General features: G+C 31.3%; 3 protein-coding genes across 4 annotated transcripts; 1 reads left to right on the top strand and 2 right to left on the bottom strand.

Moving 5' to 3' along the window:
- Positions 1-271: 271 nt before the first annotated feature.
- Positions 272-3690, top strand: LOC111285854 (uncharacterized). Of its 2 annotated transcripts, XR_016343188.1 has the most exons (3): positions 272-999; positions 1132-2521; positions 3354-3690. XR_016343188.1 is itself a non-coding variant. In XM_022875486.2 (2 exons), exons 1-2 carry the CDS (start codon positions 494-496, stop codon positions 2468-2470), a joined length of 1845 nt encoding a protein of 614 aa, XP_022731221.2. In that variant the 5' UTR covers positions 272-493; the 3' UTR covers positions 2471-3690. The 2 variants fall into 2 exon arrangements, 1 of the variants encoding a protein (XP_022731221.2); XM_022875486.2 differs by having other exon boundaries at positions 1132-3690.
- A 6742-nt stretch (positions 3691-10432) lies between these two features.
- Positions 10433-12115, bottom strand: LOC111284480 (transcription factor MYB123-like). Its single transcript, XM_022873131.2, has 3 exons — positions 11561-12115; positions 11317-11446; positions 10433-11226 (listed from the first exon to the last, which is right to left on the bottom strand). The coding sequence occupies exons 1-3, from the start codon at positions 11691-11693 to the stop codon at positions 10707-10709; spliced, it is 783 nt and encodes a 260-aa protein (XP_022728866.2). The 5' UTR covers positions 11694-12115; the 3' UTR covers positions 10433-10706.
- A 3259-nt stretch (positions 12116-15374) lies between these two features.
- Positions 15375-16785, bottom strand: LOC111286267 (transcription factor MYB1-like). The gene is made up of 3 exons (XM_022876151.2): positions 16562-16785; positions 16263-16392; positions 15375-16182 (listed from the first exon to the last, which is right to left on the bottom strand). The coding sequence occupies exons 1-3, from the start codon at positions 16692-16694 to the stop codon at positions 15534-15536; spliced, it is 912 nt and encodes a 303-aa protein (XP_022731886.2). The 5' UTR covers positions 16695-16785; the 3' UTR covers positions 15375-15533.
- Between the last annotated feature and the right edge of the window lie 4377 nt (positions 16786-21162).

Below are 21162 nucleotides of genomic sequence, written 5' to 3'. Positions count from 1 at the left end.
TTAAATTTTAAGTTTAAACTTGATAAATTCAATTAATTTGTAAGTATTGTTAAAATATAAAAAAAATTAAAATTAAAATTAAATAAAAATAAATATCATAGATAAATCAAGTTGAGTCAAGCATTGATCTTAAAAATCATTTTCAAAGTTTGACTCAGTATGAATAGTGTTAATAATGAGTAAATTACATAAAAATTAAATTTGGGTCATAATCTCATAATACTCTTTTGTTCTTTTTTTGTTATTATTTGGGGATAAACCAAAACCCTAACGACCAAGATGACTTGTAGAAGTATCTATCCCACGTAACAGCTTTCTATGTTTCGTCTCTACGCTTCCTCCTCTCGCACTCGCACTCTTCAGTCTTCACCCTTTTAAGCCTTCTTCAATTTTCTCCTCTCTGTGTGTTTAAATCTCTTTTTCTGAAAGGGAAGGGCCTATTTTGTGTCTTCTTCCATTTACATTCCAAACCAAACAAAAATCCTTAAAAAAAATGCATCCTGTTAAATATGGTGCCCATCATCTACAGCAACAGCTGTTAATGGATGATGATGGTTCTTCTTCTTCAGTTTTCTCCATTTCCAATCCTTATCATCAACAACAGCAATCTGTTTTGCATCCTAATTACCCATTACATTTTCAACAACAACAGAAACAACACCAAACACTTTTCCAGCAACATTCACTTCCTGTTACCCATCAGCTTTTCCAACATCATCATCAGCATCAGTTTCAACCATTTCAAGAACAAGCAGAGACTGTTCATCATCATCATGTCCATCAACAACCCTTTTTGGCTGTCAATTTCAAGTTGGGTCTTAATGAAAATAGTAGGAAAAAAGAGGTTGCTTTAGCATTGAATCATCAAACAAATGATGCTACCTTTCTCCATGGAAATGAGCAACATGTTCCAGAGAATCGCCGGCCACAACAACATTCCCTTTTGACACCCCATTGTTGGCATCCCCAAGAAGATTCTCCCATCAAAGAACCCTTTTGGTAATTTATTATAATTAATATCTAATGTAGTGCTCTATTATATATATATTTTTTTTTCAAAGAAAAAGGTTGCTTTTTTTTTTTTTCAAAATTGACTTCTTTGTCACCATGTGTTTGTGTTAATGTTACCAGGAAGCCCCTAAACAGATGTGAAGATAGGCAGTGCAGTGGAGATGAAGGTAGAGAGATAGAGTGGAATAAGTACAACAAGGTTTTGCAACAACCGGATCAATGTACAAGTGAGATAAGCAAGAATTTAGAAAACAGATATAGACTCTTTGGTGAGCTTGAAGCTATTTATGGCCTTGCAAAGGGAGGAGAAACTACTCGAGCTGGTTCTGGGTCTGCTCTCACGGGTGAAAATTCACCTGCAAATGTCGGTCTTTCCATGCTCTTAACTGAATTTCAAGGGCATAATGTAGGTGCCAATGTTGGGTTTGGTAACGTTGCAACTGGGGTTGATCATGGATCAGAAGCTTCTATTGGAGAAGAAGCTTCACTAAGGAAGATTCAAAAGAAGAAGAGGAAGAAGAAAATGAAGGAGCAATTGAGTTCAATGGTTGGGTTTTTTGAGAGTTTGGTGAAGCAAGTGATGGATCATCAAGAGGGTCTTCATAGAAGGTTCTTGGAAGTGATTGAAAGAATGGATAAAGAAAGGTCAGTGAAAGAAGAATCATGGAGTCGACAAGAGGCTGAAAAGCGTAATAGAGAAGCCATTGCAAGAGCACATGAACAAGCTTTAGCTTCGAGTAGAGAAGCTTTTATTGTTTCGTATTTGGAGAAAATTACAGGTCAAAGCATCAATCTCCCGGCAAGGGCTCCATTGTTAATGCAGCGAGAAAGTGCAATCGAACCCTACAATGAAAGCACGCCTGTGAAAGTTGATAACAATAGCAGGTGGCCTAGAGCTGAAGTTGAGGCCTTGATTCAAGTGCGATGTAACCTAGAATCAAAGTTTCGAGAACCTGGATTAAAGGGGCCTCTTTGGGAAGAGGTGAGCTCTTTCATGGCTTCCCTTGGTTATCAAAGAAGTGCCAAAAGGTGCAAAGAAAAATGGGAGAACATTAACAAGTATTTCAGGAAGAGCAAAGAAAATGTTAAGAAGCGCTCTCAGCAATCTAAAACCTGCCCTTATTTTGATCAATTGGATCAGCTTTACTCAAGAATACCCATTACTTGTCCCACTTCGCCTACGCCTTTGATTAACAGCTACATTGAGATGCAACAGCAAGATGATTCAAACTTTTTGGAAGCCTATATGCCTAAGAGAGACCTTGGGACTGCACAAGTTAATGGTAGCGGGAACCTTAAAGTTTCTGAAATGAACTTCCCGAAATTGGATTTTGATGGCGCGGTTTGTGAGAATATAGTACAAGGAAGCAATAGAAAGGACAATGAAAGCCATGGAAATTACTTGAATAATGAGGGTGAGCGAGTAGATGATGATAATGAAAGTGATGGGGAAGAATGAGAATTGTGGTGAACGAAAAGAATAGAATGCTAAAACTCGGTCTGCTACGAGGTAATTCCTTTTCCATTCTTAAAGATTTTCAGCTCCAATGGTGTTTAGTTCAGCAATTGTTGCTATTAACTTTGATTTTGAACTAAATTTTCATTACAACTGACTGTGTATAAGCAATATGTTCGACCAAATATGTTGGATATGAACTAGTAATTTCAACCCATCTAAAAATAGTTGATAAAAAAATTTAAGTGAATGCAGACCTCTTCTCTCGATGTGGTAGGCATTACTTTTTCTTATTCTTTGTCATTTCTTTTGTTCTTTTTTTTTGTTTTTTTTTCCTTTGTATCACCTGTCTATTTAGGATGGATAGTTTTGGTCCAACAATCCATTTTTAGTTTCAAAATTTGAACCTTTATCTATGGCTTCCTCTTCTCTTCATAGTAACAATATTGTTCTATTGGCTTCTAATAGGATTTCATTTGATTGAAAGTTGGGGATGTAATGAAACAGATACAGAATAACTGTCTTGAGTAAGAACAATACTGAGTACTTAAAAATGAAGTTCTTATTGTTTTAATCCATTGGTATGCCAAAATATTAGTACAGAAATACAAACTTTTCAAATGAAAAACAAAAGATGCTAGTAGCATCCTTCCCTTTCTTTTTTTTTTATGTAGATGATGATTCTGTTTGGGCAAAAAGAGTAGATTATCTTTAACTTCTCCTGGGAACAGTGCATGCAATTGGTGAGTACGTGTGGGGGTGGGGCCTGCCCTGCATGTCATGGGACGGCACAGAGAGATTTGATATGAGGGCTTCTTTTCCCTCTTCCAGTATAGGTTTGAGAAAAAAAATCTGAAATCTGAGTACATTTGATTTTAATGAGCAGATGAGATGACATCACTTGTAAGAGCACGCACGGTGACCCGATTCACATGGCTGCATCTGATTTACAGCAGAACACTCCACTTGTTTTTCTGCACTGCCTTCCATTGCTTGCATCCAGCAGCTATTAACTCCCTCCCCAGCCCTGGAGACTGCACCAATAATTTTCATCTTGGGTCTATCAAAGTTTTGTCTTTCTTATTTTCACATATTCTAACTTTATTATTATGGGATTGGAATTCTAATTATTGCCTTCGATTTTTCTATTTTTTATTCAGACAAAAATGGCTTTCCATTCTTGGATTACACAATAACAAGTAATTAGTAGTAAATCCACCCTTCTGCCATTTTATATTCACTCTTATAATGGATCAACATTAATTGATGATTGATGTCACACGACTGCTGCGTGCTGCGGGAGTAAATTTTGGCTTTAAAACATTTGGGTTTTCAAAGTTTGAGAGAATTAAAGAAGCTAAGAATTATTTGACTTGGCTGATTCCTTTGCAATCTTTCCCCAACTCCATTCACCATGTTCTTTTGATTTAATCTGAAATTGGCCTCCAAAAAGTAGTCCAAGCCTCCCTTGTATCATCGTCCAACTGCACTAATAATATAAAAAGCGACAAATTATAAAGTGAAATTTATCAAAATATGAGGTGGTGGTGAATTGGCTCGGTTTGACAAATGTGACAGAAATAAAAATTTTTGTAAGTTAGAGTAAGTTATTATAGAAAATTTGTTGAAAGGTTTTCTCAAATTGCTATGCTATTAACTTGTTTAACTCAAAAACAAGTGAAATTTGAGCCGACTGAAGAATGTGAATAGAGTTTTCAAAAGTTAAAACAACAATTGGTATCAACACCTATCTTTATCTTACATTTTAATATTGACAGTTTTATTATTTATAGTGATGCTTCCAAGAAAGGGTTGGGTTGTGTGTTAATGTAGAATGATAGGATAATTGCTCATGCTTCTAGATAATTAAAACCATACTAACAGAATTATCTGATTCATGACTTAGAGTTGGCCACCATTGTGTTTGCCTTAAAAATATAGCGACATTGTTTGTATGGCGAGCTTCGTAAAATTTATACAGATCATAAGAGTTTAAAGTATCTATTCACGTAAAAATAATTGAACATGAGACAGAAAAGATGGTTGAAACAAATCAAAGATTACGATTTAACCATTAAATATCATCCAAGCAAAGCTAATGTAGTCGTTGATAATTTTAGTAAAAAGTCCATTGGAAGTATAGCTGTTTTGATTACTTCGTAACCAAAATTGTTAGAAGAACTTAATGAACAGCAAATCAAGGTGACTATACAAGGAAAATGTGTTGTTATGGCTAGTTTATTGGTTCAACCAACTTTGATCGAGAAGATAAAATTGACACAAAAGGAAGATAGTGAGTTGTATAGAATCAATGAATATGTGCAGAATGATTTGAGACCATAGTTTAAGCTTCACGATGATGTCACATTACGCTTTGGGAATAAATTATGTGTACCAAATGATTTTAAGCTCAAACGAGAGATCTTGAAAAAAACACATAGGTCTCGATTCATTATACATCCTAGATGCACTAAGATGTATAAGGATTTGAAAGAAAGTTTTTGATGGAATAACATGAAATGGGAAATAGCTCAGTTTGTATCCTAATGTCTAGTGTGTCAACAAGTTAAAGCTGAATACCAAAGACTATCAGGGTTGTTACAACCTTTAAAGGTACCGAAATGGAAATGAGAGCACATCTTTATGGATTTCATGATGAGATTGCCTAGGTCATCGAAAGGGAATAATGCAATGTGGGTAGTTGTTGATAGGCTCACTAAATCAACTTATTTTTTACTTATCAAGTCGAGTACTTCACTTGATAAACTAAAACAATTGTGTATGGATAAAATTATCCGATTGCATAAAGTTTTAGTAAGTATTGTGTTAGATAAAGATTTTAAATTTATCTCTAAATTTTAGATAAGCTTGCTACGAGCTATGAGGATAAATTTGAAATTGAGTATATCTTTTCACTTTCAAACTGATGGGTAAATGAAGAATGAATCAAATTTTGGAAGATATGCTTTGAGCATGTGTGATTAATCCAAAAGGTAGTTAGGACAATTACTTACCTTTAGCAAAGTTTGTTTATAATAACAGTTACCAATCTAGTATTGGGATGGTTCATTTTGAAGCCTTGTACGATAAAAAATGTAAATCCTATTTATGTTGGGATGATGTTGGGGAGAGAAAACTATTAGGGTCGAAAGTGGCGTAATTGATTATGGAAAAGATCAAGGTGATTAGGGAAAGAATTAAAATAACACAAGATCATAAAAAAGAGTTGGGCAGACAAAAAGATAAGGGAGTTAGAGTTTCAATAGGAGGACTATGTCTTTTTAAAGGTGTCACCCACAAAAGATATTATATGGTTTGGAAAGCGAAAAAAGTTAAGCCCATATTATATAGGATCGTTTGAAATTTTTGATAAGGTAAAAGAAGTTACATACAGATAGCCTTGCCATCTCAGCTATATAGTGTGCCTAATTTGTTTCATGTGTCATGTTAAGAAAATATATCTCTGACATGAGCCATATGGTAGAGTATAAACCTTTAGAAGTTCAAGAGGAGTTAATTACTTGAAATATCATATTTGAATAGTTGATTGAAAATAGCAGGTCTTGAGGCACATAATTATTCTTTTTATAAAAGTTTAATGGAGCAATCATACATTAAGAGAAGTAACTTGATAAATGAAAGATAATATGAAGAAATGACATTCTCAATTATTCGAAAATGAATGTAAATTAAGTTTCGATGATGAAACTTTTTATAAGTTTGAGAGAATGTAATACCTGTAAAAAAAAATTATGTATTTTATAACTGAAGGGAGTATTTTATAAAAAGTTAGAAAGGTAAAGGACTTATCAATAAATAACTCAATTTTTAGTAGGGTTAATTTATACTACTATTTTCGATCGATAACTGATAAAAAAAAAAAAAGCTTATTTCTCTTTTTTTTTTTCTTATATAGAACACACAGGTTAAAGAATTTCAATTGAAGGGCAAGAATAAAATCTACAAAGAAAGTCATATTTCAAAGGTCAGTAAATAATTTTTTTTTATTTTGAAAAATAATAGTGATGGTTAAATCTTAAGGTTTAACTTGTAATAAAAAAACCTAAAATTTTAGGAAATTCATTATCCCTCTACAAGATTGGTTTAAACAAATCATTTAGACTTTAATTAGGGTATAATAAAGTGTTGATAAAGTTTAGTAATGTGATATTATTGCTATAAAAATAAGAAACAAAAATTTGATGGGGTTAGAAAAGAAAATTTATGTTTCATATGAACCCTAGTGTTTGCAATGGTAGATTAAGATAATATTATGTATTAAGGGATAAAATATTGCTATAATTATTATATATCATTGGAAAGCTTGCTGAATTTACTTTTCAATGAAATAAAAGGGAGTTAATTTCAAGTTTTCTATGAAGAGTAGTTTAATTTTTACTTAAGGATGTGTAAGTTACCTACTAGCAATAGTAGAAAGGAATTATGAAATTTCTCTTAATTTTTATACAAAGAATTATATATTAAGCCATACATGTTTGAAAAGATCATTAAGTTTACTTTTCAACAAAACAAGCGGAATTGAATTTAGAGTCTCCTATGAATAAATATGTAATTTTTATTAGAAAATATATATGTTATATGGCAGTAGCATATGATGTGGATTACAAAAATTATTACAATTAATATACAAGGAATAAAGAGATGGTCCAATATGGGTAGAAAGCTTATCGAGTATAGTTTTCAATGCATTAAAGAGATCTTGATTCCAAATTGTATATCTTGAGATAGGGTCATTTAAGTGAAAGCAACTTAGGCTGGCAATATTAGTTAATTACGTTAACTCTTGTGTAACATGGTTGTTTTTAGTATTAATGGTTTTAAAAAGAGTTGATTAATTTTTGATGTGTTGATATGATCTTGAATCGATCATTAATTATTTTGAAAAATAATTAAGTGGTGAAATCAAAATGAGGTAAGTAAAATCTCACATAATTTACTTGTTTTCAAATCTATATATACTTATAAATGAGTAAATATTTATTTCTTTATTTTTTTTATATATAAAAAGGATCAAACATATAATTATTTTGTGTTTTTGCTATGTAAATAATGGATCATTCTTATGAATGAAATGAGAAAATTATTTATGTTTAAGGAACAAATTTATGATAGTTACATTTTTATATCCTAAGAAGTGCGATCATCGACATCAACACTAATTCTACGACCATGGTTAATGGATAATAGTAGTTAGTATAATCATACGATCCTACTAATGAGTTATAGTAATTAGTGTAAGGTCATGATTAATAGGTTATAATAGTTAACAATGATCATGATGATGAAATTGTCGATATGACTAATGTCATAGGTTATAGTAGTGATCGTAGTTAATTATAAATGAATGATAATAATGACTTATGATGATTTTTTAAAATTGATTCATGATTTTATTTAATTACGATATTTGAATGACGATACATTTTGAAATGATTTATGAATTGATATGTTTGATATTAATTTATAAATTTATGAAATGTTTAATAGAACGATGATATTTGAAATGCTTTGACATTATGATTTGATGAATTTTAAATTATTTATATGATATGTATAAAAATGATACTTGATCCGATAAAGTATATAAACTTATATTTCTTGAACTGTGATTTACTTTTTTTTTTTTTTTCTCTTTATAGATAAATAAATGATAAGTTTGATTAATCTTATAAAAAACTAGAAGATCAAATTAAAAAGATTATTTGAGTATTAAAAATATTATTGACGAATGATATCTTATTAAATAATTTTATATTTTTATTAATTTATATTTAAATATATAAAGATTTATTATCAATTTATTAAAATAATTTAAAATGATTAAAAAATATTTTATATTATCTTAAATTTTATTTTAAAATAATATGATTATATTGAATCTTGACCTGATATAAGCATTATCTCTAAATTAAAGTAAACTAACGAACTAAGGACCACACATAGTAAAAGAATGGTGTCAATCATGTTTGTTAATAATTAAGTGATGGTACGCGCTTGTTCCTTTTTCTCTTGCTTCCTTCGACCCTTTTGCAGCCACTAGCCAGGCCTTTGAGTTTTGGGCTACTTTTGGGTCTAGATTTTCCAGGTCTTGAGTCCCCTTCCTGTTTTCTATTTTATGATTAGAAGGGCCATCGAATTTGTCCCATATGTCTTGTTTTGGGCTGGATGTTAATGCAATTGCAGACCAGCTATTTTTTTAATTTTTTATTTTAAAACCATTCAAGCATACCAACATGGATGTCATATGACATCCACATGAAATTTTCATGTAGTATTTAATAATTTCTTAATTAAGACATGGCAAATATGTGGCGTGTTGTATTAATTAGATGCCACGTATATGTATTGAGTTGTCAATATTAATCGATGAATTAAAATATTATAAGCTTTAAAAATTCGAAAAGGGAATCGTATATTTTGTTAAAATTTGAATATCAAAATTATAATTAACTCTATAGTAAAAGATTTGATAATAATTATAATGATAATTACAGTTGGTTTAGCTAAACCTCGCAGAGGAATCGATTTGGTTGACAGTTAATAATATATTTGGTATAAAAACAGCCAAAATTAACTTTCCAAAAAGATGGGCCTAGGGAGTTGGTTGTCTAGGCTTTGCTAACCACCACAAAATCAAAATGGTGGTGGCATTTCGTCTGATTAGTCAACATAGTTGTTATTGTGGTTTTTTTTTTTTAATCTATGAGAACACATGTGATCAATGAGATTGAAAATCAAACTTTTTGTATCCAATGTTTTAGTTATAGAATTTTTACCCTCTTATTTATCATTTGTTCAAGTGAATTTGGTCATGCACAAATGGAGTACAATAATTGTTAAATCATAGGATGGTAGACTGTAAAATTCAAAGGATGAAATATAAAATTAATGAAAGGTAAGCCTAGCTGAATGAAGCTTCAAAGTCAGGGGAAAACAATAATGAAACCTGCATTTATACATATATATATATATATATATTCTTCGCATGATTCACAATTCATTTTTCACATTATTTTATATATATATATATATATATTTCATGCGGTTGATAGCAGAAGCAAAACAAAAAATTAATAAAGGAGATATTAAATAATAAATTTTAAAAAATAAAAATAATAATTAAGTGAGACTAATTATTATATAACAAGAGAGGTAAAAAATTTGGGGGCGGCTAATCCTTTCACCCTGACTACAAACTTACCTAGTAGGCGAGGATGTTCCATATCGAACTCCAACTATAATCCTTCTCAGCATCTTATGACCACATATCTCATGCCAAATGAACCAAGGGCTCATTGACTTATGCTTTATTATTATTATTATTATTATTTGTTTAGTGATGTTGGCCATCACCTTATGAAGTTTGGCATATTACCATATGTCTGATGTCTCCCAACGATGTGAATGATTGAAGGAGGCTAATTTGTAGCGACGTGTGATAGCATAATTTAACAGATGAACAAAATTTCCGTTGTATTAGTATTATTTTTGAAGTTTTTTTATTTATTTTTAAATTTTCTTACTCTATTATATATTTAATTGAAAAAATTATTACACATTTAAATTTTTTTAAACTCATAATTTACCGACTGATTTAAGAAATAATCGATAAATTTTTATTATATTAATATAAATTATAATTAATATTTTAGCCAAATTAAAAAAATTGTGAATCATGTGTTTAAGCTTAAACCAATCATTAAAACTTTATATGCGTCCCCACCCACGCAAAAAGTAGGATGCCAAAAAAAAGAAGAAAGCAAAATCAAACCAAAAGTAGGTTCGGACTTGCTTTATCAATTAGATGATTAATTAGTCTAATTAATAAAATATTTTTCTTGTTATTTTAACTTCTTTAAATCCTTCTTTCTAAAAAATGTACAAAGACAATAGGTCAAAGTTGTAAAATTTTTATTTAAAAAACAAAATCAATACGAATTGTATGTCAAGTCAATAATTTAAAACAGATTTCCTTTTTTTTTTCAATCCAGAAATTTGAAAAAAAAAAGGAAAAATTACTAATTGTATGTCAAGTCAACACCTTTCATTAGCTGAAAAGATGGAAAATACCGATTTAATTCTACAATGTGCGCCAAGACTTTTACAGTGAAGGTAATTTTGAACGTCGGATTTTCTTCAATATAATAATGCCTTGGAAATTCAAGAAAAGTAGAAAACAATAGCCCATCTGCAAAACAGCGAGGTAATTTAGCACATACTACATATCATATCTTATCCAATCTTTGAGCATTTCCTCGGAAAATTGAAGATGTTGATCTGAAGAAAACCAGGTTTTCCTGGCAACACCGCTGCTTTCAGCTTCTTCTATGCTATTATTATTCTGACAGGACTTCCAAAACTCTGAATCTGAGATATCAAGCGCCAGAAGATCCGCTATATCAAAATCCAGTGTTGAGTTCACTGAATGAGTTTCCTCTGATGTGGTAGAAAATGTTCCATCACTCAGTTTGGCATCATGCACCGGGATAGAATCAACATTTTCAGCTTTATATGGCTCCTGGTGGGTGACTAAAAACTTGGAGCACTTCGATGCCTTGGTTTTAATTGCAGTGAATTGTGGGGTTTCAGCCGCTGATTGTGTCTTGGCTTTCTTCAAATTTTGGTCTTTAGATTGCTTCAGTTGTTCGCCTCCAACCTTTTTTCCTAAGGTTGAGTTCCAGTAATTTTTTATTTCATTGTCTGTTCGTCCTGGAAGTCTCCCCGCTATCAAAGACCATCTGCAAACAACACAATTTGATATATCCACTTATATCAAATAACATTAATAAAAAAATTAGAAATGAAAGAGAAAAAAGAAAAAGAAAAACCTGTTGCCTAGCAACTTGTGAAGCCTAATGATAAGATCTTCTTCTTGTTCAGATATGTTTCCTCTCTTGATATCAGGCCTCAAATAGTTCAGCCATCTAAGCCTGCAACTCTTTCCACATCTCTTTAAGCCTGAGCCATAAAAAAACCAGTAATAATTAGTGTCAGCAAATATAGAACGAGCCCAAAAATAGAACTGTGTCTTTGTGTATACATTGATCAAAAGTAATTAACAGTACTACTTACCAGCTTTCTTGGGAATATTTCCCCATTTGCCTTCACCATTGGCTTTGATGTAATCTATCAGAATCTGGTCCTCAATAGCATTCCAAGCTCCTCTGTTCAGTCCTTCTTTTGAGCAGCAAGGTTTTCTACCCATTTGAACTTCACTCCTCTGTCTGTCTATCTCTCTCTCTCTCTCTAATTAATAAAATTTCAAAACAAACTTTGCATGGGATCTTGGTGTTTTTTTCTTTTAACTAAAGAGAGCAAGATTCTTATAGACTGTCCCTTTTCGTTTGGACATGAGGGTTGTATGAATTCAACATACAAATTTATTCAATTCAACTTACATAATAAAATGAAATCAGCTTTTTGGAAATTAATAAAAAATTATGGCGGTGAGGAAAAGTTCATGTCAATATTTAGAAATTCAAGTAAGGTATCAGTGGAATTGGGCCTTGTTCTTAATTTTCTTGTATCACGTGTTTTCATGGTTAATATATAATGCTCTAAATTCTCTGTTTGATATAGGCTGTTTGATGATTAAGAAAATTGATTGCCTTATTATACACAAAAAGCCACTTAGTGATTGAGAGGGATTGCGTGCCTTAAAGGTAGTTTGATTGATTCATCGTTTTTTGAGCTTCTAACCAAATCAGAACAAGACAAATGCTACTATTTTTTTTTATTGCTAGAGTCAAGAATTTCCATTCAACTATGGAAGTCCAGCATCCAAATAAGAAGAAATAAGCATGACAATAACTACAAAGATGCCGAAAGAAAAAAAAAATACCAGTCCCTTTTAGAACTTAGCTACTTAATTGATCTTAAAAACTTTGGCAAAATAAAAAAATAAAAAAGAGAAATGTTGACAGGTATTTATCGCAATACTTATTAAAATGATATTAAAAAAATTATATTTAGCATACTGTCATGTATAGATTTTATAATTAAATAATATCAATTTGTTAATAAATTTTTTAATTAAAAATAAGTTTTTAATTATAAATATATATTTGATCATTCATGATATAAAATAATTTGATTTATTAATAACATATAAAATATATAAACTAATATGTATCAAATATTAACTTTAAAAAATTATAGTTATGTGTTATATAACCTTAAATTTGATGAAAAGGGTAAATGAATATAATTTTGGTTTGGCAACTTGCAGGAAGTAGTTAGGTTTTTTGCCCAATAAAGCTACTTTTACTTTATTGTCAAGTTGTCATATATGCATGGAAAAAAGTACGCATGTGTAAGAATTGCATCAAGGAAACTCAGTTTTCACCCCAAAAAAATGGGTCAATTAGCAGCCATTAACATTGTTGAAGGAACCTTCCTTTCTGGCATTTCATTGATGAGTAGGTTTTATATTTTTCATTCATTGTCAAGTGGCCTATATGAAAAAAGAAAAACCATTAGAGTTGAAGAATTGTCAAGATGCTTCCATGGAGTAAAAAAAAAGGCATCACCCGTCAGCAAACACGCAAGATTGAAAGAGAAACAACGAAAATTTTAACATTATATTTACAGTTATACTACTGAGTGTTTAAAATTTGCTTCAACTTTATGTACACAGAACCAGCAAGCATTTATTTACAGCAATATTATAATTAAATATTAAGAATTAAAAGATCGGTTTCATAACCAATCAATTTGATCCTACCTTTTGTGACCATTTAAGGTAAACGGTTAGTGAGATTCAGTCTCTTCTAGTTTGCTACTAACAATGATTATAATTCAATCGCTTAAGCTTGAATCTTCCTGCAGGAAATGAGAAAACAAATAACAAGTTTTTCTCCACAGAAATTAAAAATTCTGATGGCATGTTTCATGCTCAACATTCATTGTTCAGCCTTTTTGAGTTTCATTTCATTAGATTTTCTCCCATTGGGTTCTGCAATACAAGCTTTACCGACACTCAATCTTGATTACTTTAATGTTGCGAATCATGATTTATCTAGCTTAAGGGTATAAAAAAATTCTATAATATGCACCATTGATTCACCAATGGTCACTTACTTATAAGCAATATCGATATTTCCAAACAGTATTTGATCTAATACTGTACAGAGCATGCAGCTAAACAAAACCTTACGGCGAAAGTCATGAGATATGTAAGGGTACGGAAGATTATGAAGCGTTTGTTTCATTGCTAATTAATAATTACTAGAGTATTAAAAATGTAATTAATGTCGATGTAGATATAATACTTGCCTTTTCTTTAACGGTTGAGTTATCAAAACAAGAGAAAAGTCAATCCAGCTATTATAAGTGGATTTCTGAATCTCAATCTCAAAATTTTATTAGAAAAATCTAAATTTTTATACATAAAAACCTTGACTAGCTAAGTTTATTTGATAGAAAAAAAACAAGAGAGAGTTCATTTTAAGGGAGAAAAAATCCAAAAAAAGAATATTAGCTGCTAACACAACGATGCTTTACTGCTCTTGCATAAAACAAGTAAAATTTAACAGATAATAAATGCATATAATGATATGAATAGGATAAAAATTCCCTTTCTCCAAGATTTTAGCAACTTACTAAGTGCAAGGTCAGAAGACAGAAATCAGAAAAATCCTTTGGGTAGTCTTGTTTGATGTTCGGTACCGTTTTGATATGGTTGTATGTTAATTATTGTAGTCAGCACCCCAATTTCTATGGTAGGTTTTTGGGTTTTCGTGTCGTGAGAAAGTTTTCTTTCTACCAATATAATTGAGACAAAACAATAAAGAGTTGACCAAACCTTCCACCCGGTATTGGGCTAGGGTGTAGAACAAGTAACAACCTTGACATTGCCTAAGATGCCGGCGTCGATTTGCTCAACTTATTATGACTCCACTATGTTTCGAGAACCGGGCTCAGTTTCCGAAGTCGAATTTTTTTTTACTTAGATTTAAGAATTTAAATTTTCATCATTTAATAAACCTGACAAAATCTTAATTTTTTATATTAAGTTTGTTTTAAATCTTAAAAAATGTTTATTGATATTTATTTGTTAAGATCAGTGTTTATACAAAAAAATTATAATTAATGTAATATTATTTTCTTTTAAATTGGATGAAAACAGTGGATACATGCAAAAAAAATAAAGTTTTCTAAAATTAACGTGCACCCATTAATTGGAATTTTTTTGGTATTTTTGTGAAAATATAGCTAAAAGATAAACTAGATCCTAAGATCTTAGATTATATAGGTTGCAAGAGTTATGTATAAGAGGCCAAAGAAGGCCAACGATGACATTTATGAGCAAAGATTAATTTCTTTTCATTAAGAGTTGTTGAATAATTATATGGTCAAAGTATATGAATTTAAAATTTAATTCAATTAATTTATATAATTACTGTTAAAATATGACATTCGATAAATTTAAAATTTATATCTTAATACATATAATCCTTTCATTACTTTCAAATTATGACTTCTTTTATATAAAAGAACAAACTTAGTACTTACAACTTTCATTTAATCAATTATTTTATACATTAATTGGCTGCACTGTTTTAAACATTTGATACTTAATTAACTATTGCTAATAATACTAGGATTGAGTTTAAAAAAATAACTAATACTAGGATGTATTATGGTTATTTTTCGTCATATATATATATATATATATCTAGATATCTATTGCAAATTAAAAGAGATGAAAATTCTTATATTATTTAATTAAATCCTGGATTTCAGAAAGCAACCATGTGTATATATATTAAAATAATTAGTCCTGTTGCATATGAATACTATAATACGAACAAATAATAATATAAAAAATAAATATATATGGTTAATATTTGATTAATGTAGAATCAATATTTTACTTTTTTTTTTTCGAAGTTACAAGCTCAAAATTTACTCATTGATAGTTGGCTCCACACTATGGCATTTATTCTCATGCACTTTTGACATGGACAGAGGTAGGGTGCCATTGCAACTGCCAAGCTAACAAATGTAAGATCTATACTCGCGAGTTTAGATTAACAAAAAGGAATCAAATTATCCATTCTTCAGCAGATTCAAGGAAAGCAACCAGAGATCCAAAATCTGAATCCAAGTTGGCTTGAATATTATAGTCACTTCCACGCCAGTTCTGCTCCATTTCCTCTGGTAACAAAAATGCTTGTGATTCCGCAATTTTGCTCGTATAAGTATCAGCATCATCTCCTTTCATCACTCTATCCATCTCCGGAGCATCAAGATCATGACTATGATTTGTGAAACCAGAATCAAGGATTTCTGAAATATTTATTTCCCTAGGCTTGATATTCACCATGAAATCCAGAGAATAATTTTCTTCATTGCAGGACATAAATGTAACATCACTGGATTCCAATCCTGCTGCAACATTTTGCACTAAATTTGCATCCACTGAGGGTGGAATAGCCACGATTCTGTGTTGCTGAATCTGATCATCAGGGGTGATAAAGACCTCTTTGAAACGCGGTGCCTTGGTGCGAATAACACATGACCTAATTGGGTTCTCATCCATTCTACTGGTGATAGGTTTCTTTTCAACTTTGGAATGGTTTGATTCTGGTCGTCGCTCCTTCTCTTGTCCCCTCTTTGATAAATGGGTGTTCCAATAGTTCTTGATTTCATTGTCCGTTCGCCCCGGAAGTCTCCCTGCTATCAGGGACCATCTACAAGAACAAATTATATTGCATTAAGTCAACAAATCATCCATTTCAGTTGCATTATTATCATGAAAGTAGAATAGAACCTGTTGCCCAAGAGTTTGTGAAGTCTGATGATGAGATCTTCTTCATCAGAAGAAATGTTCCCTCTTCTGATATCAGGTCTCAAATAGTTCCTCCACCGAAGCCTACAGCTTTTCCCACATCTATTAAGGCCTGCATGAAATAAAAGAAATGAACTTGATTTTCATGCAACAAGCAAACCCAAACTCTGTATTTCTTTGGCTTAGACGGTAATGGATTCATTTGCAGGAGTGCCACTGAAAAAGAATAAGCCAATTTTCCATCCTAATTAATCATTCATGATCAAGTCTATATATCTCACCTGCTTCCCTGGGAATGTTACTCCATTTCCCTTCACCATGAACCTTGATATAATCAGTGAGAATTTTGTCTTCAGTGGCGGTCCAAGCTCCTCTGTTCATTCCCTCTTTAGAACAACAAGGGCTTCTACCCATTACTGCTCTACTCTGTCTCCTCTCTTCTTGTGCGAGTTCGAGACAACTGAGAGTTCCAATAGATGTGAAAGTCCTTTGCTAATGAATGTACGGTTGGGGTGTCAGTAGACTGACTCTTATATAGATGTATTTGTTCAATTTTAAAAATTTGGATCAGTGTCAATAGGTAGTAATTAAAGTATTTAATTATTATTTCAAATTTTGTTTGTATTTAATTCACTACTTTTATCGATTGATAACAACAATTTTTAGAAATTAAAAACAATCCCAATGTGATTCAGCTGCAAGTGCTTTTAAACAACAAGAAACCAAGCTGTAATAATCAATTAATCCCAAGTTCTTAAATTCATATTAAATAAATAAATTATCATTATTCTGTGAAGGTGAGTGAAGTAGCACACTGTCATTTCAGTCCCCAAGCACTTTTAAATATTGTCACTCGATTGGGCTCTGCATTGCCTTTGATCTGCAGGATCATAATAAAGTAATGACTTAATTACCTAATGCGCGCTTAACCATTTTCCCACCTAGTGTAAGGCTTGATCATGTTAGCATTGCTGTTTCCATTATGAGTTGGAGATAGACAACTTGATATAGAAATTCAGCTACCATTCCCAGTTGTTTATTCACTCTTGAACTAACGTTCCCACCCCGGTCTAGAAGCTTGAAAGTTTGTTGCTTTTCTCTCATCCTTTTATGGAAAGGATTGCAAATCTACAAAGGAGAGGAATCAAAAATAAATTATTTGTAAGGGTGAATTACACTTTTTATCATCTAATTTTAGGATGAAATTTATAAGACTTGCACTCGTGGCGAGGAGGGTTCTACCTCTTTTGGGTAAATTAGTTTAATTTTCCACTTGAATTTAAACAACATTAATTTTAACTCTATGGGCAGGTGGTAATTAGTAATTGATTAGAGGAAAGCTAAATTAAGCACAAAACAAATAGAAATTGAAACTTGACAGAAACATTGAAAAATAAAACAAAGTGTTCAAAATATATATTACAACTTGGCAAATGCCAAGGGCTTGGTTACTAAATTTCTGTGGGGTGCTCATGCATGTGTATATACATATATATGCTTTTTCAAGAAACGGCCAATTTATTTGCAGAGGATGTATAACTAGAGCCTCCCAACGAGCATAGAAAATTTCTGGCATCCGACCCATCATCATAATCTTCTCTTGCATGCATGCATGCTCAAGTGTCTCTGATTTTTCATGGTTGTAGATCCTGAAGCAATATAATAGTATAGCCAAGGGTCCAATTAATTAGTCTCGCAATAATACAATCAAATGCTGATTGCAATGGACTATGCTCTTGGTATATAGTCAAACAAAACGAAGTTTTGCATATGAATGATTTATTACCTATAGAAAAAGAATTGTCACATTACTCTCACAGATCAATCTTTACATATGCCAGCAGTAACAAGGAGGTGAGACAAAAAGCTTGCGATCGGGTGGGATACGGGTATCAGTTTTAAATGTTCACGAGATCCTAGCATAGATCTTATATATATTAATATATATATATATTCAATTCTTAAATATTCTTCAACTGCAAATTAACTTAAAATAGTAATATAAAAACAAATATATCAAGAGCATTTTTTTAGAATTTTGTTACTCTTCCAACTAAATCTGGTGAGTGAATTAATTAAGAAAATATTGTTATCCAACGCGACATTTTGTGATTAAATATTGGATAGCCAAACGTCCATAATAGGCCATTTGTAAACAATTGGAGTGTCGAAAGTGATCAGATAAAATAGCAACACTCATTACATTAATTATTTTTATAAAACCTTCAACTTAAATTATATAAAAAAAAAAGTGAAATCTATCTTAAATTCAACCATCTCACAATTTTTAACCATTTGAGTATACTCAAGTCTATGTCACTTTTGATATAAAATTTATGTCTAAATTTTATGGAAGAAAGTACCCATGATATTAGAACTTAAAATTAAAAATGGGTTCATTTCCTTTGAGTTTGAGGATAATAAGTCACCTAAAAATTTTAAGTAACAAATTCTATAAATTATTCACCAAATTAATATCTTATACATTGGGCCTTATGTAAAACATTTTCTTTAAGCTTTATATTGCTTAACACATATCTTTTGAACTTATATATATAATATATCTAATCAAAATAAAAAATCGTTCTTTTAAAACTTTGATATTAAATAGTATGTCAACATCGATCTCAGGAGTTTTGCCCCTTTTTTTTTTTTATTAACATTGGCTACGTTAACTAGCAATAAGTAGAAGCAAGAAATTTGGGGTGGTGGACTGATTTTCATACAAAAATCAGATAGCAGTTTGCTGCTATATTTATAAAATTTATGTACTTACGATTATTAGAGATTGAAATCAAATCATTAAAAGTAAAAATCAACATTTTATCAACACTTAAATCATGTAACTATTGAAATTACTCAATTGAATTGGACTTGAACAGAGAACCAAAGTACATTTTTTCTCCATAATCACTTTTAAAATGATAGCAAAAGCTATAATTAATATTAACTCTTCATTACAGTAATAAATATATATATATATATATATATATTTATATTCTGCACGATCATTGATATTTAATTAACAGAAAAAAAAAAAAAGAAAGAATGGGGCATATAAATATTTGGCCATGATATTTACAAATCAAGAGTTTGGTAAGTTGATTAATATATATATATCAGAACGTGATGAGAGAAGATACTATCTTACAAATTTCAGAAAATAGTTTTTTTCTTTAATTAAAGATTGAAAGTTAGCTGAGACCTAACTAGGAATTGACAATTTCAACGCAGGCTGGAAAGCAACCCACAGCAGCCCTCCCGAAATAGACAGGCTTTAATTTGTTTATATTCATTCTCCACGTTTTCGTGCTTCTGCTGCATTGTTTGCATTAAAAAAATGCTGTCTTACTGGTTCTTATAGAAGATGAAGGGAAAAAAATGCTGTCTGACGGACTTCACCCTCATCATTTTTTTTTCGGTAGTATTAAATTCCTGATCTTTACCTAGCATCTAGCGAGTTTGGAGATCTTAATTTAGATTATTCTTTAATAGCTGGATCAGTCACCGTCATTCTGATTCATATTATACATTTGCCCGAATGGCTGGCAATGAAACAATAACTCTTTTTTTTTTTTTTTTGCTTGTAAAATTAATAAAGGGAGTTAAAGTGAAGAACAAACCGAAAAATCTCTCATTTTCCACTGTAATTAATTCATCGGAACCAATTAAAAGAGACGACACCTGAACTGTAACTGATATCGTTTCTCAACAGAAATTCTAAACAGTAGTCGACTGGTTCTTTTTATGTGTTTCAATGTCATGATTTGACTGCCATTGTTCTTAACTGCAGACCTTTTGCTTTTTAAACGTACTTCATGTTCTTAATTTCAGCTTTTGGTACGTACACGTCTCAGAAGGGCATGTGCTCCTTGGCTGCAGCATGCCCGCAATCCCAGCCATATGATTTAGTTTGGAGTTTATCAACAGTATCCTCGGATAGATAGAAGTAAATGCTGTCTGTCAATCCTGGGGTCCCTATTCTTTGTCCAATTGCTAGAGTACAGATTCATAAATTAGAATCATACGATTCAAATTTCATCACCTTTTTCTCTGAGCCAGTATTCGTTTCAGTTAGAATTAAGAAATGGGTTTTCTTTTTCTTTAACAAAAATGAGATTATCTTCATTAGACAAAGACTAAATGTAGATCCGCTACAAATGGCTAATTGAGAGCTTAAAAAACAACAAAGCAAACAAAACAGCATAAAGCAATAAACTTTATTTAAATCGTCAATATTAAAATTCTGAATCTGTTCTTTGTCTGTCAATAAATATATGTATAAACACCAACTTGCTGTAAAATATCAAATCCCATTCATCAAGATGCTTGACAGAAGAAAACATATCAAAGTGGTCCAGGTGATCAAAATAAACAAAGCAGAGGAGGCCGATGTAATAACTTGGTCTTTCCAGAATGGTTGAAGAAATTAAACCTTTATCAGCAGGGAAGGATCCAAGAAATTACTGTTGTTCAAAAATTATCATCCAACATACTAGGCCAAAAATATTCGTTTCCTAATAGTCTTTTCTTTTCAGACTTTAGCATATGTTTTCTTAAACCCTAACCAAACCAATATCTATATTTGTACGACAGTCAGATTTCCTACTTCAGCGTTCTATTTTTTTTTTTTTTTAAACTTGATTCTAATTTGCAAACTGTTCGATTGCTTCCCCAGCCCAAAAAAGTGATTTTTTTATAATTAACATGAGCTTCGTAGCCACCCGGCCGCTCGTGATGACATTTATGACTGATATGATAACAGTCTAAAAGCCCAATATCTTGCGGAGGCATATCTCGAGTGCTCGGAGGCTGGACCTAAAAGCAGCACCCTAGCCTGTTTGCCATCTTTTCAATGGGCCCATGGGTCCTGGTCTGATCG

This window comes from Durio zibethinus, chromosome 6 (genome assembly GCF_047325235.1).
Source record: "Durio zibethinus cultivar Kanyao isolate XHJ-2024 chromosome 6, ASM4732523v1, whole genome shotgun sequence".
In the NCBI taxonomy this organism is placed as follows: Eukaryota; Viridiplantae; Streptophyta; class Magnoliopsida; order Malvales; family Malvaceae; genus Durio; species Durio zibethinus.
Note: the sequence above shows the minus strand (reverse complement) of the source record. Positions and strands in the feature narration are given on the sequence as shown.